The sequence below is a fragment of the Plectropomus leopardus genome, chromosome 9, assembly GCF_026936395.1.
Source record: "Plectropomus leopardus strain MGB_pleo_1.0 chromosome 9, ASM2693639v1, whole genome shotgun sequence".
Classification (NCBI taxonomy): Eukaryota; Metazoa; Chordata; class Actinopteri; order Perciformes; family Serranidae; genus Plectropomus; species Plectropomus leopardus.
The window spans coordinates 15,303,497-15,319,333 of NC_142184.1; the positions used below are offsets into that span (position 1 = coordinate 15,303,497).

Below are 15,837 nucleotides of genomic sequence, written 5' to 3' on the forward strand. Positions count from 1 at the left end.
ATTCAAGCATTTCAGGTGAGAATAAAGGTAGTCCTTTATATGTAGTCCTGTGCAGAGGTAGGCTGGTTGTTAGAGCTAGTTGGGGTAATCTACATTTTGCCAAAGGGTAAGTGCAAGAAAAAGGTAAAAAATAAATAAATAAATAAACTAAGATGGATACATTAACATAGATCAAATGTTTGTGACAATTTAGACCTTAATAATTATAAAAATTGAATTTCATACATTTTAAACAGCTACAAACACCCAGTGTCAATGTTGGGCAGTCACACTTTTCTTACTATTATGTTACATTACACTAAAGGGGGTAAAAGCCTCATCAATTCATTACGCTGTATACGGTAGTTGGATAAAGAGGTGGACGCAGATGGTGTAGATATAATTAATATATATATAACCAATAATGCAGAGTAGATGTAGTAACAGAAAATATTTTTGTAACTGAAAGTACCAACCCACAATGCCTGATAAAATATTTGTTCACTAGTTACAGACCTTGAGGTTGTCAGGGAGTTCTGAGCGTCCTGCGTAGCCAGGGTTCATTGTAATGGAGACAAAGCAGTTGGGGTTGAGTTTAAGCATGGTCCCTTCGAAGTCAAAGTACTCCAACTTGAGCTCGATGGCCCGCTGGATGCAGAGAACCTGCTGAGCCACTACAGACAGCACCTCCAGCTCAATACGGTTGAATTCATCAAAGCATGCCCATGCACCAGACGAGGCCAGACCTTTGAAAAACTTTAAGAAATCACCAAAAGTTTGGTTGTAAGAATGATTTCTTTTGCATTATAGCTTAGAAGGCATTAGAATTAAGAATATTCTTGCTGGTGGTACTTTGCCCATAGCGAGGTAATCCAGTCCATCAGAACAGTTGAAGACCACACACTGCACAGCTAGAGCTTTGGCTAGATCTTTGGTGGTTTCCGTCTTTCCTGTTCCAGCTGGACCCTCGGGTGCACCACCCAAATTCAGGTAGAAAGCTCCAATCTTAAACAAAGAAAGACCTTTGGACTTAAATATTAAAATTTCTGATCACTCGGCATCATTCAAATAAAAAAATATTCACATGTAAGTAAGCTATTTCTCAAATATTTTACCAGTGTTCTGTAGCATCTGTCAGTCAGTGGGGTGATGACCAGACGTGGTGAGTTCCCCAGGTACTCATAAGCGTACTTCACATCACAGTTGATTATGTGAACACGAACATTGTCATTGCTCCAGTAGTAACGAAGCTGGGCTAGCCACTGGAAGTCTGTTTCATTTGATACACCTGTAAAAGACACATATACTCTTATTTTTCAGGCATATTTTCTTGGTGCTATTACAAAACTGAGGCAAAGCTCTGTCAGAGTCAACTCTGCATACAGTTCCATAATGTACCTTTCTCAATAAGTTCCATGACCACATCCCTGGCATGAACATCAATAGTGACCAGTGCTCCCAGAGTGATCCGTGTTTGTTTGGGCAGTTTTCCTCTCACCAGCTCCACAATGTCATTCAGCTGACTCTGGAGTTGCTGATGATAGTTTTTTAAACCCTACAGAGAACAAGAGCCCAATTACTATTTTAGAATTTTGATGTAAACAGTTTCATGTAAAAACTATTTTCTGTCTAACAAACTAGACCTGCCAACCAAATCGTTGCACAGAACAAGGCAAGCATCTTTTCATGGACGAGAGGCTCGTGAACGTGACAGCACAAGATGTAAACATTAATTAATCCTCCTTGGTGTACTAGCAATAGAGGCATGCTTCTATCTGCGTGGTGATACAGTTGGTGGGTGTAGTTCGGTAGATGGAAAATAGCTCTGCAGCCGATATCTCCAACACTCACCAAAACAACCTAGATTGATAAATAGCGCTACAGGTAAGAGGAGAACTATGTATTTTTGATTTTTTTCTCTGTGAACTTTCCCTTTAAGCTGCATTAGTAAGCCAACAAAAAGTAACATTTTCAGAGAAAAGATGTAAAAAACCTACATCAGCTCCTGCTCTGATGGCTTCATGAACCTCCATGGTCCAGAAAATCTGAGAGGTGCAGAGCACCACCTGCCCGGGCCACTCCTTGACCCACTGGCTCCGTGCTGTCTCAGCATAGGCCTGTCAATACAGCCACAATCACTGACTCACATTAATGTTCATGCATAAGGGGAACTTCAGAATATGCAGAATATCAGCCGTGCATAACACGATGGTATTAGAGTTAACAAGTTACAGTACAGTGTATTATTTGAGGAATGGGAACAGTGATCTCACCACCCTGGACCGGCCTACAACATCTCTGACACTGCGAAGCATCACATCCTCCACCTGCACCAGCCACTTCTCCACAGCTCCTTTGGCCTCAGATGTGGAGATGAGCTGGATTAGCTGAACACGCTCCCCCTCACTACTATACATAGCCTGAGCAAGAATAGTAAGTTTAACAATTATATTAAAGTATATCAACCACGAAGTCATGTATCAATAACCACATGTGGGACTGCCTTGCCTGGATATCCAGATTTGGTAGGAAGTCCAGTTTGGAAATACCCTCAAAGCATTTCTTCAGATGGGGCTGCACTCGCAGTGGGTCCTTGGTTTCAGACAGAATCTCCAGCATTTCATCATTGGACAAGAAGAAGAACCTGGCAGCGGTATTGGTAGTCAATATGGAAAATCTGTTTTAATAACAAAGAATTGGACAAGAGAAACACTGCAAAATCTTTTTGTTTACCGTGGAAAGAACAGACGCTTCTTCTCCAGATAGGCATTCAGTCCTTTCATGATGCTGTCCAGGAGGGTGTTTGAATCTTGCAGTTTCTCTAGCAAACCAGGCAGTGAGGTTGCTGGCAGAATCTAAAATTACAAATCATCACTTAATGGAAACAGTTTATTTTTCAGGTTTTCTATTTTTCAGAATAATGTGTCCACCACAAACTCAACGGCTACCTTAGGGTCCTTAATGCAATGTCTCATGACCTCTTTCCAGTTTTTGTCGACAGTTTGGAAAAGACGTCCCTCTTCTGGAATTTGCTGCATAATATCCTGAGAAGAGAAGATGGGCTCCAGATAAAGCCACTGGGCCTGCACCTTCTGCCATTCATCTATGGTTTCCTGGATACGAAGCAGGCGCTCCTCCCATTGCTGAAGTCACAGAACAAAAACTTAAATATCTGCAAGATTGGATTGAAGTTACCCCAACACCAATGCAAATTGTGCAGCTACTCATTACCATCAGATGAATAAACGCTCTCAAACTTGAAGCGCACCTTGATCTGACTTTCAAAAGGTTTGATGAACGGTGAGCCCCTCATAGTCTGAGTCTTAACAATCTGGTCATCTAGGATTGTCTGAATCTCGTCCAAGGCGGTCAGGATGGACACCCCAGTCTCCCTGTAAGGTTGATGGTGGAAAGAGATGCCATCCCAAATATGCACCATGTTTTGCATAGCCTTCTCCAGGGAAAACTCCTGTAGAGACACATATTGGGGTTATGTAGCAGTCAGCACAAGTTTTAATATTTAGGTTTTGTAGAAGCAACTCTTTTTAGAGTTCTCACTTTACTAGCAGCAGCACTGATGGAATCAAACTCTTCCAGGTAAGGAGCCAGATTTTGTTTGAGAACTTTGCGTAGTGTAGTACCAGAGTCAGGGGTGAGATCATAGCCCACTATCTCAGACATCTGTTCCCAATGGCGAGCTCTGATGCCTGGATTGCACAACATGGAAACTACAGGGATATGATTCTGGAGATGCAAACACATTTCACGTCATGGTTTAGCATCCACAAACAAGACACTTACTGCAAGACTTCATTAATGTGAAATACATATGTTACCTTGAACTCTTTGATCTGCTCCATGACAGTGGAGCACAAAAGTATTGTGGGGCTCTCCACCTTTGTTGGATCACTCTCACTAGGTCGTCGCCTGGTCTTCCCAGCTGTCCTCTCCATCTCCTGCTCAGCTTTGTTCTGCTTCTGTTGGAACAACTTGAGCATCTTGAAGATCTCCCTGAAGAACTCGTCCACTTTTGCTTCCATGCTCTCACCATCTAGGTCCTGGAAGGAACCATCCATCCATCTATTCACAAAGAAGACAAAGATTATCAGGGGAAATGTTTTAATCAAAACACAACAGAACTTCAGACTGAAATTAGACCTGTTCTCTGTGCGCTGCCACTTCAACACAAATCCAAAGAGCTTCTGATAGGGTTCAATACTGTCTTTGATGACTTCAACTTCTGGATAAGATGTCTGGTCCCATTTGTAAAAGGCCTCTTCTTTGTTAATAACCACAATCATTTCCTCAGCCTCTTGGAGAAGTTTCTGAACTGTTCTGACATCCGTTATATACTGCCGAAAAAGTGATAAGACAATTACATTCTTTTAACTGTTAAATCACACTAAAATCAGGTTTTATGATGTTCTTGTACAAGTCCAATTCTACTTACATAGTACTGACAAGGAATCATATTTAAATATGACTTTATAAATATTTCAGGTTTATGTTTTTTTAAAGTAATCAATACCATTCTCAGATCTGTGCATTTAATACGATGCTGGCTGGCAGCTTAAAGACAGGGGGAAAGAGCTAGCCTGCCTCTGTCTGAGGCAGGCCCATAGGAACACCGCACAGCCTTGCTTCCAATTTATTTCCGGTGGCCACTCACAATGTTGCGGCAAAAATCCCCTGAGATACCTGAAGAACTGTTGTCAGTACAGAAGCGAAGTCCAAACAAGGCAAATTATGACTCTTTCTAGTATACATTTTGATTCCGGTAGGTTTAATATTTATAAAACTTTCCTTGAAGCAGGAAAAGTGATTTAAAATCTGTGATGTAATCACTGAGTAAAGTCTATGAGCTGAGCGGGAGCTTGAGGGCAGGGCCAGCGAGAGAATCAGTAGTGCTTGTGTAAGTAAGTTATGAGGGAAGGCAGACATTTTTAGGTCAAATGCACCAGGTGAGCAATTCTCATTGGACTAAACAGGCACCGTCTTGGGTTTTGTATCCACATGTACATCCATGGTCTGAAGCGAATAGCATCCTCCTACCAGCACTTCCAGGCCTCACTAATTAATATATTATGTCTTGTTTGTTTACTCCATACAAGAATGTATGTATAATAATGTGGTTGGCCAGGCGTGGTGACATTCTTGATTTTTAAAGGTGTTGGTAAGCAGATTTTGATACCTTTTCACAAAGCCATGCCAGCTGTTTCCCCCTATTCCAGTCTATGCTGTTGGTAGCCTCATATTGTAAGGACAAATTTAAGAGTGGTATTGATCTTCTTGTTTTAGTCTTTACAAGAAAGCAAATACATGTTTTTTCCCAACATATCATACCTAGTTCTTGAATTTTATGTGAAAGTGCTAATGACACTGTACCTGCTGCATCATATCCAGTTCAGAGCAAAGTGGGTAGTCCTCAATCCTACGTCCCAACTTTTCCAGCTGCACCATTAATCTTTCTCTTTTAGCCAACAGCTCCTGCTCCCCTTCCTGCTTGGCCTTCTGCATCACCTGGAAAATGACATTCATCCAAAATCAGGTCATCCTAAAAAAACAAAAAAAACAAAAACAAAACCAATCATGATATACTGTTGTCTGCACTGACACAAGAGCATTACCTCATCACTGAGCTCAAAGACTTTAAGGATTTTCTGCGGCCAGAGAAAGACAATCATATTAAGCTCCAGATCATCTGGCTCCATGATGTGGACATCCAGGAGGTAGATCAGTCTACAGTAGGCTTCCTGTCAAAAAGCAGTGGGGTAGTAAATTATGTTAAAAAAGATATAAGACAACAGAAATCAATATTCTTTGGTGTAAGAAACAACAGCATCATCATGTTAATTACCTTTAGTTTTTCATTTAGTTCTGCAATACCCTTTGTCTTATTGAAATCAATGTGATCAATGATCTGAGTCATATCCTCTGTACTCTCCGGTATTTTCAGGACATTCTCTCTGATGGTCTCAAATTCAGAGCAGATCCTTTGAACAGACACAAAAAAGGACTGTAAGAAATAATCTGAAGAGGAAAAACAAATCTGAACATTTTAAACACAGATGGGCAGTTTTGTTAAAAAATGTTACAAAAAGTGACTCACTGTAGATTTTGCTCTCGGTGGCTGGTGATCAGTTTCTTCAGAAGTATTTCAGCATAGTTTTTGGCTTTGTTGGCCAGCCCCTGTTTCAGCTCTTCACAGTCCAGATGGACCATCGAGAAGTGGGCTTTTGCTGGGAGGCTGATAATCTCCTTTGACAGAACACGAAACTCCTCCACTTGCTTTAAAAAGCAGTGAGATCACACACTGATGGTCATCAGAATATAGACTGAAAACAAGGCAATAATAGGTCTTTAACATATGCAGCATGGAAAAAAACTATATGATTTGTTACCTTAATGTATTCATCAAAAGAGTGTTCCTCTTCTGTGAACTTCTCCACCCTGGCCTGTGCAGTTCCATTGACTAACCAGTCATATTTGTCAACTGCAAAATGAAGCAAGAAAGTCAGAAATAAATGGAATCAAAATTAATGGGGTGGAGACAGGAAATTATTGAAACATCACCATAGTTCTGGAAATGTTTGCCAGGCTCCTCTAGATTCTTGTAAACAGCTGTCTTCACGGTGACTTGAGCCCAAACTAGCATGTGATAAGCCACCTTAGCATCCACAAACGAGGATGTGGCTTGTGTCAGCCATGACTGCACCGTCTGTACTTTCTGTGGATCAGTGCCAAAGATATCAATTCCAGCTGAAAATTATTTTTTTACATGAAAAATGTGCCATAAATCAGTGATTGTTCTTTAAATGGCTACTACACATAACCTTACCTGCAGTGTGTTTGTGATGGAATTAAGAATCTCAAAAATGGAAGCTTCCAGATCTTGTAAGGTGGGATAAATTTCCATTTTTTCATCATCAAAGGTTAAGGCCATACGAAAGAGAGGCAAACGGTGCTGATTGCTTGGATCAAACAGACTGACAAACTCCTCTACGCTTGTCTGTAGCAGGGATTTCAACTGCGAATTTAGAAAAGAAAAATGTCCAAGAATCTAAATTTGTAATCAAGGAACAAACGTAGAGTGTAGTTACATGGACATGGATAATCTGTTTGTGAGGTTTATCCCAGTTATGTCATATTCGGAATATGGTGTTCACATCAGCACAGAGAAATCGGGTTATTCACATTCCTCGTATACATGCCAGTTTATTTCACAGTACTCCAGCTAGCATAGTTGGGTTTCTCATAAATGGAATATGCTGTTTACACATTCAAACATGTAGACAGGATACTCCAAAAACCCAATCATAAACGGGTTATGTATGTCTAAGTAAATGCACTCATAGAAAGAAAGCTATTGTAGCCATACCTCTTTAAAACACAAAAAACAAACATCATGAAGCGTGCCAATGAGGGAAAGTACCTTGGTTAAATTATTTTAACTGTTCATTCTTGCTCTTCTCAAATCAATATCAAGCCAAAAATTATGTCATATCTCACCTGATTGGAGATGAGGGTGGATGCACAGTCATAGAAGGAGTCAAGTTTCCTCTCTTTAACTCCCTTCAGTGTTTCTTTACTTGTTAATAAGTGGATGACTTTGGGAAACCAGGTATTCATGATACGATCCTCTGTCCGCTTACACTCCACAGCCATTTTGTTCTGTAGGCTCTTGCAGTCCACAGGTCCTGAAGCCCTGAAACAAAAATAATTAAAAGAGAAACTTGAGCAAATCTTCACGTGAAATATTGTAGTTACGTGCTTATTTTAGCAGCGCTATGTTGCATCCGTGGTGTGTTACCTGCATCCTGAAAGATCAACCAGGACCAGTGGAGAAAATGTCATGTAGCCAATATCCAAGACAGTTTGCATTGCTGGATGAAGAATGTGCAAATTCGCTTTTATTATCTTGCGGCTTCGGATAAAGCTGTCATGCCAAGGTTGGGAGAAATCCAGAATTCTGCAAATATATTGGGAATATAACTTTAAAAAAAAACACAGCATTAAAACAGACAAATTAATGTTCGGATATAGTGAAGAGATCATTTGTGTACATTAGACACTGACTTTTGTGGGGCAGCTGTCTGTTTGTCTGACACGGGTCCTCCGGTCTCTGGATTCTTTAGTACTGAGTCCACTTAAGGGAGTGGATATGGCATTATGAGACATGGTTTTCCCTAAGTCTGCATATACATGCATAGATACATAAATATTTAACAATACCTGTGTGCTTGACAATCACCTTCAGGAAGTCAGCTCTGACTTCCTCACAGAGCTCCTGCAGTAGTTTATTTTTCTCAGGGCCCTCTTTAAGTTTGAAGGAGACTCGGGCAACAATGGAGTCCAACCACTGCTGCTGAATTGTAGCAAATGGTCGTCTCTCTATGCACTGCTTCAGGAATGTATAGTTCATCTACAATTGGGACCAAAATAAGATAAGAGAGGGCATGATGAGCAGATAAACAGGGTTTGGGCTCTGCAATTGTGAAATTCAGAAAGAAAACATACCCTACGTTTCCGCTCCTCACTAAGCATCTGTAAAGGAAGTATTGAGATATATCACATTATACTGTGCAATATTTGTATATATATTTAACCAAAATGTTTGCAACCGAATACTTGTCTTACAGAGGGTGGAAACTGCGGTTCTGGTGACAGGCTGCGAACTACTCCTCTCTCTTTCCTTTGTCTGTCAGCCTCCTTTGCTCTGGACACCCTGCAACAATTCAGTCAACAAATTGTCACATTAGTCACATTACAGCAGTGATACCCAATTTACGGCCAAATCTGGCCCCAAGTAGGTTGTCGGTGGTTTCCCAAACATGATCTAACTCATAATAATAAATAAAGTGATTCACACTTGGATTTTTTTTCTTTTAGTATACATCAGGTGCCAAAGTGCATAAAACAGCATCAAAACAGAGCTTGTTTATCAAATAGAGTGCCAATGGAGGATCCCTTGCAGCCCCCATACAGAAGTCAGAGCTAAATAAGCCTCAAAAGTCCTGAAATCCTAGAAATGTCCAAAAATCTGAAAAATGTTCTGAAATTCTTGAAATGTCCTAAAATCATAGAAACAGCCTAAAATCATAAAAATGAGCTAAAATCCTAGATAATCCTAAAATCATAGAAATGTACTATAATAATAAAAACATGCACGAGGCTGCTGCGACTGACCCCTGGCCTCCCGTCATTTTGCATAAATGTCCCCCAAGCAAAGCAAGCTGAGTATCCTTGCATTACTGGAAACTATTGCTTACATAATAATTAACTGACTGAGCTAGTGGGATCCTTCTCTGGCTGTCACTGAGGTACTGACAAAAGATATGTCACAGAGGGGCTTAAATAAAACATACAATATCATTTGGCGTTGCTCCTGTTGCACTTGACTACTCCTGTGCCGCAGCAGTTTCTTGATATCCTTCATCCTCTTCGCCTGCTCGTCCTTTGCTGCAGCGAGCTTTTTCATTTCATCTTCAATCGGGGGCAGGACTGGAAACTTTGACGTGCCCTTCACTGCAGGGGCTTTCAAATCTCCGGGAGAAGTAGCCATTTCTGGCAACAAGCAGCTGAAAAGAACCGGAAGCAAAAAAAAAAAACAAAAAACAAAACTTGAGGCTAAGTTGACGTTTACGGCTGTTGGTAATTAGTAGGCTAACTATGTTAAGCTAACGTTCACTATCTTGTCACATTTGACAATGAACAAACAGAAGTTATGCCACAGTGGCAATTCCAAAAGGTAATTTTAGTAAATAATAACAGGCCATCGTTTTACCTGCTCGATCATTCAATATCTTCTCGATTTGGTTAGTTTGTTAACAGCTCGTGTCAATAAACTAAGCATCAGAATAGACTAAAGTTAAGCATTGTTACCATAGAAACTGTAAACATGGTAACCACGTGAGGGAGGCGGGGCTTGTTGCTAACAGCAAACTGAGGATTAGTAATAAATATATGCATTAATATTATATTAGGCCTTAGGTTGAAAAATATCACCCACAGAAATTTGCCCTGCTGTTAGTCCATAAATCATGTTTAGACAGTGGCCACACTTTGCACACAATGAGGAGATTAGGCTTGTCAGGTCATCACCTGTTTTTAAATCATTGCTTAAAACATATTTTTTATAGGAAAGCTCTAAATTTTAATGCCTGATTTGCATTTTTGTTATTTGTAACTTTTGTTTATTTCCCTTTTTTCTGTTTTTGCCTCTGTGCACACTACTTTTCTTAGCTCTAAACATTATCGTAACTGTATTATTTTGTTTATTTTCATACACTTTGCGAAGCACATTGTAACCTTGTATGGATAAGTGCTATACAAACAAAGTTATTATTATTATTAATATTATTATTATTTACAAGGAGGAAAGGGGAGCATATGTATTTGTGGATTAATTTTTCTGTATGCCTAATACCGACGGCTGCCCAAAAATCTTGCCACAAATTATATTCTGCATTAACTAATTTAAGCATACATAGGTAGTTACAGCATCTAGTTGCTTCAAGGCCACCAAAAAAACCAAATAATGAAAATGCATAAATTTAAACCTAATCATTTAGATGTTTATTTTAAAAAAAAAAACTTACATGGTTATGAATAGGTTGCATTTTTCAGCAGCCCCTCTCAACAAACTGTTGATATTTTCTGTCTTCCTTTGAAGAGGGGTTCTGGTGTCCGTCGCGTCCCTTTGCTACAACAGGCAATCTACATTTTGTTGTATTACATGATTACAACAGTAGATGTCGCTTTAGAACCTCTCATTTCAAGTGTTTTCTCAGTCTCATGTGCTCACTGCTCCAGCTGATGTACTGATGCAACTATGTTACAAAAAAAATAACCATAAAATAAATAGCCTAAAAATAACAATCTGGTATGCACATACTTAGAAAGCCTCCTAGTACTCCTCCTCTGATTGAAGACCACCAGCGTTGCCTTTTATTAAATCAAATACTTATTGCTTACACTGCCATGTAACTCTGTATTTTATAACCAACTTCTAATTTCAAGCAATTTCTAGCTTGTTTTTATTTGTATTCTCTAGCTGTTTAATTGAGGTTTTAATTGGAATTTAAATGTCATTTGATTGTGCTTTTTGCACTATGCCTCCATGCTTTTGATGGTTTATGTAGAGCACCGCATTACCTTGATGCTGGAATGTGCTATATAAATAAATTTTCCTTACCTTGCCTTGCCTTGTCTTACCACATGCTTCCATTCTTAAATATATTAAATACAGAACTAGCAGATGTAACAGGTGGGGAGAGGGGAAAAAAACATTTAAAATACATTCATAGAAAACAGGGTATGGAAGCTGACTGATTATTTGATATTTAATTCAGTATCAAAAGATAAAACCAGTTAAGTTTCCAATGATGAAAATAAGTCAATATATTCAAGCATTGCACTCAAGTAATTTTGCGGTACTTTTTCTTTACTTGAGAACTTTTTCTTACTTTACATGTAAAAATGTTTTTTTAGTTCATTCAACTTTACAAAGGAATTCATGCCAAAAACCCATGAATTGAATCTAAATGGGATGTCATGGATTTAAAACACATTTAAGAGAATAAACAATGTAAAACCTCCGTGCTCAAACAGTCATACAATGCTTTTGATTTACTACAGGGGGCAGCAGTGCGCACTTGCCTAGCAGTTTACGGTACCGGAAACAGACAAGAGGAACAAGAAGAAGAGGAAGAGGCTTTCCGCCGCTAGCTAGCTAGCTACTGCTGGGAAGTAGCGGACAATTTTCCAGGTATTGTGATACATATATAACGATAACACTTGTATATGACTGCTAATACTCGTCGATCGAAGACATTAAAACAAAACAGCACACGCTTCGGATTCTCGTATATGATATAAATGCACCGAAAACGGTGGAAGTTGTCTTTGTTTTGATTCGTGTTGACGAAAGTCAGGCTTCAATGTTGTCTTTTTCGTCGAAGGCCCAAACTGTAGTGACTTAGGATTTCCGGTGTTGTGTTTCTGTCAAGCTGAAGAGCTGCGTACTAACACGGTTATAACGTTAAATAATTGTCTTAACCTTGAGTTCAGTATTCAAAGTGCCTGTAATGTCATTCTGTCCACTCACAAGATGATCCTTCTGTACTCGTTTAGGATATTATCATAATGAGTTATGCAGAGAAGCCGGAGGACGTAACAAGGGAAGAGTGGATGGATAAACTCAACAATGTCCATATTCAGAGAGCTGATATGAACAGGCTCATTATGAACTACTTGGTGACAGGTGAAGTACCGGTTTTTATTACTTACAGTTTGTTCGTGATTGTCTATAAACTATGCAAATAAATGCTTGGATGTGAAATATGCAGGATTTCAAAACGGTTTCTGTTCAACAGAGGGGTTCAAGGAGGCAGCGGAGAAGTTCAGGATGGAGTCTGGAATAGAGCCCAGTGTCGACCTGGATTCCCTAGATGAAAGAATTAAGATCAGAGAGATGATCCTGAAGGGACAGATCCAGGACGCCATCGCACTGATCAACAGTCTGCACCCAGAGCTGCTGGATACGAACCGTTACCTCTACTTCCATCTACAGGTAAATGAAAACACATGCCTCTCATTTTGCAGACACCTGTGTTTTGTGCTCTTGGTAATTTGCACCACTTGTCCTCTTACTTCTGTTATTTTCACTCCCTGTTGCACCCTCTGGCCTTTTTGGTGTTTGCAGCAGCAGCATCTGATTGAGCTGATTCGCTTGAGGGAAACTGAAGCTGCCCTAGAGTTTGCCCAGTCTCAGTTAGCAGAGCAGGGGGAGGAGAGCAGAGAGTGTTTGACCGAGATGGAGAGAACACTGGCCCTGCTGGCATTCGACAACCCTGAGGATTCACCTTTTGGAGATCTTCTGAATATGATGCAGAGACAAAAGGCTAGTTCAAAGGATATTTGCAAAACTCATACCTGTCTTGTTTTGCGCTCTTCTGTGTTTTTATTTTTTATTGAAACAGTTGACAGTTGTTCTGTTGCCTGCAGCATGAGGACACTGTTCAGTGATAGCAATTTAGAATTTTCATGCAAATCCTGAATTCCTTCTTACCCAATTTTCAAATCAATTACACATAATAGGGGCTCGATATCTAACTATGATCCAATGTTCAGTTTTAGAAGTATAAGCAGTAATATCATGTCTGTGTCTTTGTCTTTCAGGTATGGAGTGAGGTGAATCAGTGTGTGCTAGACTATGAAAACAGAGAGTCAACACCCAAGCTGGCCAAGCTCCTGAAGCTACTGCTGTGGGCTCAAAATGAACTCGACCAAAAGAAAGTGAAGTATCCCAAAATGACAGACCTCAGCAAGGGAACCATCGAAGATCCAAAATAAGGACCCCACAGTGAAAACATACCACAACATAAAAAAACGGACACATTTCCTTTATCTATTTATACCCCAAAAAACTGACTCATATAGAGTACAACCTTTTCTTTTTTTTGTAAGGGTTGCTTTTTGATACTTTAATAACTTAGAACATGCAAACTGGATTGACGGCATTTTAAAGAGACTTCTCACACTAAAGTAACACGCCCATTATTTTACTTGGTAATATTATTTACATGATTGTTTATGTAAAATTAGTATATTTGAGTTTCACTAGTTTTTCTGTCTGTTGGCAGGGAAAGTTGTTGGCATAGGCGGTTGTGAATAAAGCCTAAATTAGGCTGTCACTTTCTGTGTGTGACCAGTTTGATGTTCAGGGAAAATGGTTGGCTCGGTGTGCACTGCCTCAAATAAACACATACTTTTTCCTTACAAAAGACATACACATTTCAGCTCGTAGTTTTTAGCTCGTACTCTATGTGACGGCAATAGCCAAAGCAAGATACTTGGGATCTTGCAAACTACTGTGACTTTGAAAGTTAAATTCAGCTTAGGATTCGTACTGCATTACTGCTTGAGACATTATAAAAAGTTGCTGACATAGACAAGAGCAGAGAAAAGAGAAACTTTCATCACGGTAGCACATAACAAGTGGGACAAGGCAAGATTCCTGGAATGCTAAAAAGTTTGCAGCATACTGAGACTGTGAGCTTAAAGGCAGCCTCAGTCTCATACCGGTATAAAATATCACAGATGATATTAAAAGATGTGAATGGATAAATCTATGTCCACAGACATGGAGACACTTTTACAGATGGATTATTTACATGTATGGAATAAGTAGCTCTTTTGCAATATTTGATGTGCTTTTTTTGCTGGGATATTATTTTGCAATAAAAGTTAATTTTTAAACTGCGTAAGTCAAAAAGGACTTTAAAGCTTGCCGTGTTTTTAATTCTGGGTTTTTCAAAGTGGTACAGCAGCAGAGGGGGAAAGCTCAGTGCACTTACTCAAGTGCTGCACTGAAGTACAATATTAAGGTACAATTACTCAAGTATTTCCATTTATGGTATTTCTACTTCACTACACACAGGAAAGAGAAACAATGCACATTCAGCTTCACTACAGTTATATGATGGCTATGTTACCAATTGTTTTGCTTAATAAGATTTTTCACAAAAACACAAATGATGCATTGTTATAGATAAAACTACCCAATTACCTCAGTAGTTTAAATAAGCTCCACTTTGACCAGCCACAATATAAACAATAACAATAATCCAATAATATGTAAATTATTGCACTCAGAATGGTAAAGAAAGTATTCAGATTTTTTTTTACTCAAGCAAAAGTAGCAATACTACAATACATAAATACTTCACTACAACTTAAGGTTGAGAGTGTCACTTAGGTATGTAAGAAGTATCAAACACAAAAGTACCAGTGCAAAAAAATGTCCTATTCATGTGTTGTACTGTCATACCATACATTATTGGTGTATTATTACCAATGCATTAAAGTATAAGTATCCATTTTTGTTGTATTTGCTGGAAGTGGAGCTATTTAACCATGTTATGTATTTAAAACTATGAAAGCAGATCCCATGATTTCACATCTTTTCTGTTTAAAGTAGTAAAAAATACCTGTCCAATTAATGTGGAACATTTCACTCTAAATAGGAGTGAAGTAGAACTATAACGTAGCATGAAATGGAAATATTTAGCCTAAATACATTTTTTTTAGTTACAAGTTACAATCCAAAATTGTAAATAATTGACCTTCTTTTACTTCAACATAAAAAAATCTTTACTTGGACAAGATGTATCATCAGTGGTGGAATTTAACTAAGTAGCTATATTTACTCAATTACTGTACTAAAATACATATTTTTAGATACTTGTACTTTACTGTGTTATACAAATAAACTTGCCTTGTCTTGTCTTTACTTGAGTTATACCACTTAATGCTACTTTTTACTTCTACTCCACTACATTTAGAGGCAATTATAGCACTTTTTACAACATTAAGTTTATTTGATAGCTTGAGTTACTAGGTACTTTGCAGATTTAGATTGTTAATACAAAATATAAATCAAGTAATACATTGAAATGTTATTATAGGCAAAGCTACCCAGCAGAATAAAAAATCATTTTAAAAAGCCCCACATTTAATAGCTGCAATAAAATGATGTTCATGCAATATTAATTATATATCAATAAATACGTATTAATCTGAAACTGATCACCTTTGCATGAGGAGTACTTTTGCTTTTGATACTTTAAGTAAATTTTGAGGCATGTACTTATGTACCTTTACATACATTTTGATTTTGCATGCGCAACATTTACTTGTAACAGTATTTTATACTGTAGTACTGCTACTTTTACTTGAGTTATACAACCTATCTGCGTTACTTTCACCATTGTGTACTACATAGTTACTAGTTATAACGGTGTATTTATTGGTGTGCTGCTACTTTAACTTGAGTAAAGGATGTGGGTACTTCCTCCA

General features: G+C 38.6%; 2 protein-coding genes across 2 annotated transcripts in view; one reads left to right on the forward strand and one right to left on the reverse strand.

Annotated features, from left to right (window-relative positions):
• dnah12 (dynein, axonemal, heavy chain 12) overlaps window positions 1-11,198 on the reverse strand; it is a 31,057-nt gene extending 19,859 nt beyond the window's left edge. Inside the window, exons 1-28 of the mRNA XM_042491299.2 lie at window positions 11,194-11,198; window positions 9,345-9,557; window positions 8,617-8,704; window positions 8,497-8,523; window positions 8,212-8,401; window positions 8,056-8,125; window positions 7,790-7,948; window positions 7,489-7,684; window positions 6,818-7,006; window positions 6,553-6,706; window positions 6,381-6,472; window positions 6,089-6,267; window positions 5,837-5,972; window positions 5,607-5,732; window positions 5,365-5,499; window positions 4,138-4,331; window positions 3,816-4,059; window positions 3,538-3,723; window positions 3,248-3,448; window positions 2,928-3,122; window positions 2,713-2,834; window positions 2,488-2,623; window positions 2,253-2,399; window positions 1,977-2,096; window positions 1,378-1,534; window positions 1,095-1,267; window positions 832-984; window positions 496-735 (exon numbers count right to left, since the gene is read on the reverse strand). Coding sequence (XP_042347233.2) covers window positions 496-735; window positions 832-984; window positions 1,095-1,267; window positions 1,378-1,534; window positions 1,977-2,096; window positions 2,253-2,399; window positions 2,488-2,623; window positions 2,713-2,834; window positions 2,928-3,122; window positions 3,248-3,448; window positions 3,538-3,723; window positions 3,816-4,059; window positions 4,138-4,331; window positions 5,365-5,499; window positions 5,607-5,732; window positions 5,837-5,972; window positions 6,089-6,267; window positions 6,381-6,472; window positions 6,553-6,706; window positions 6,818-7,006; window positions 7,489-7,684; window positions 7,790-7,948; window positions 8,056-8,125; window positions 8,212-8,401; window positions 8,497-8,523; window positions 8,617-8,704; window positions 9,345-9,557; window positions 11,194-11,198 — 4,227 coding nt within the window. The remainder of the gene's footprint in view (window positions 1-495; window positions 736-831; window positions 985-1,094; window positions 1,268-1,377; window positions 1,535-1,976; window positions 2,097-2,252; window positions 2,400-2,487; window positions 2,624-2,712; window positions 2,835-2,927; window positions 3,123-3,247; window positions 3,449-3,537; window positions 3,724-3,815; window positions 4,060-4,137; window positions 4,332-5,364; window positions 5,500-5,606; window positions 5,733-5,836; window positions 5,973-6,088; window positions 6,268-6,380; window positions 6,473-6,552; window positions 6,707-6,817; window positions 7,007-7,488; window positions 7,685-7,789; window positions 7,949-8,055; window positions 8,126-8,211; window positions 8,402-8,496; window positions 8,524-8,616; window positions 8,705-9,344; window positions 9,558-11,193) is intronic.
• Window positions 11,199-11,631: 433 nt separating this feature from the next.
• On the forward strand, window positions 11,632-14,257 carry LOC121946999 (glucose-induced degradation protein 8-B homolog). The gene is made up of 5 exons (XM_042491856.2): window positions 11,632-11,746; window positions 12,112-12,241; window positions 12,354-12,550; window positions 12,683-12,880; window positions 13,159-14,257. The coding sequence occupies exons 2-5, from the start codon at window positions 12,124-12,126 to the stop codon at window positions 13,330-13,332; spliced, it is 687 nt and encodes a 228-aa protein (XP_042347790.1). The 5' UTR covers window positions 11,632-11,746; window positions 12,112-12,123; the 3' UTR covers window positions 13,333-14,257.
• The last annotated feature ends 1,580 nt before the right edge of the window (window positions 14,258-15,837 follow it).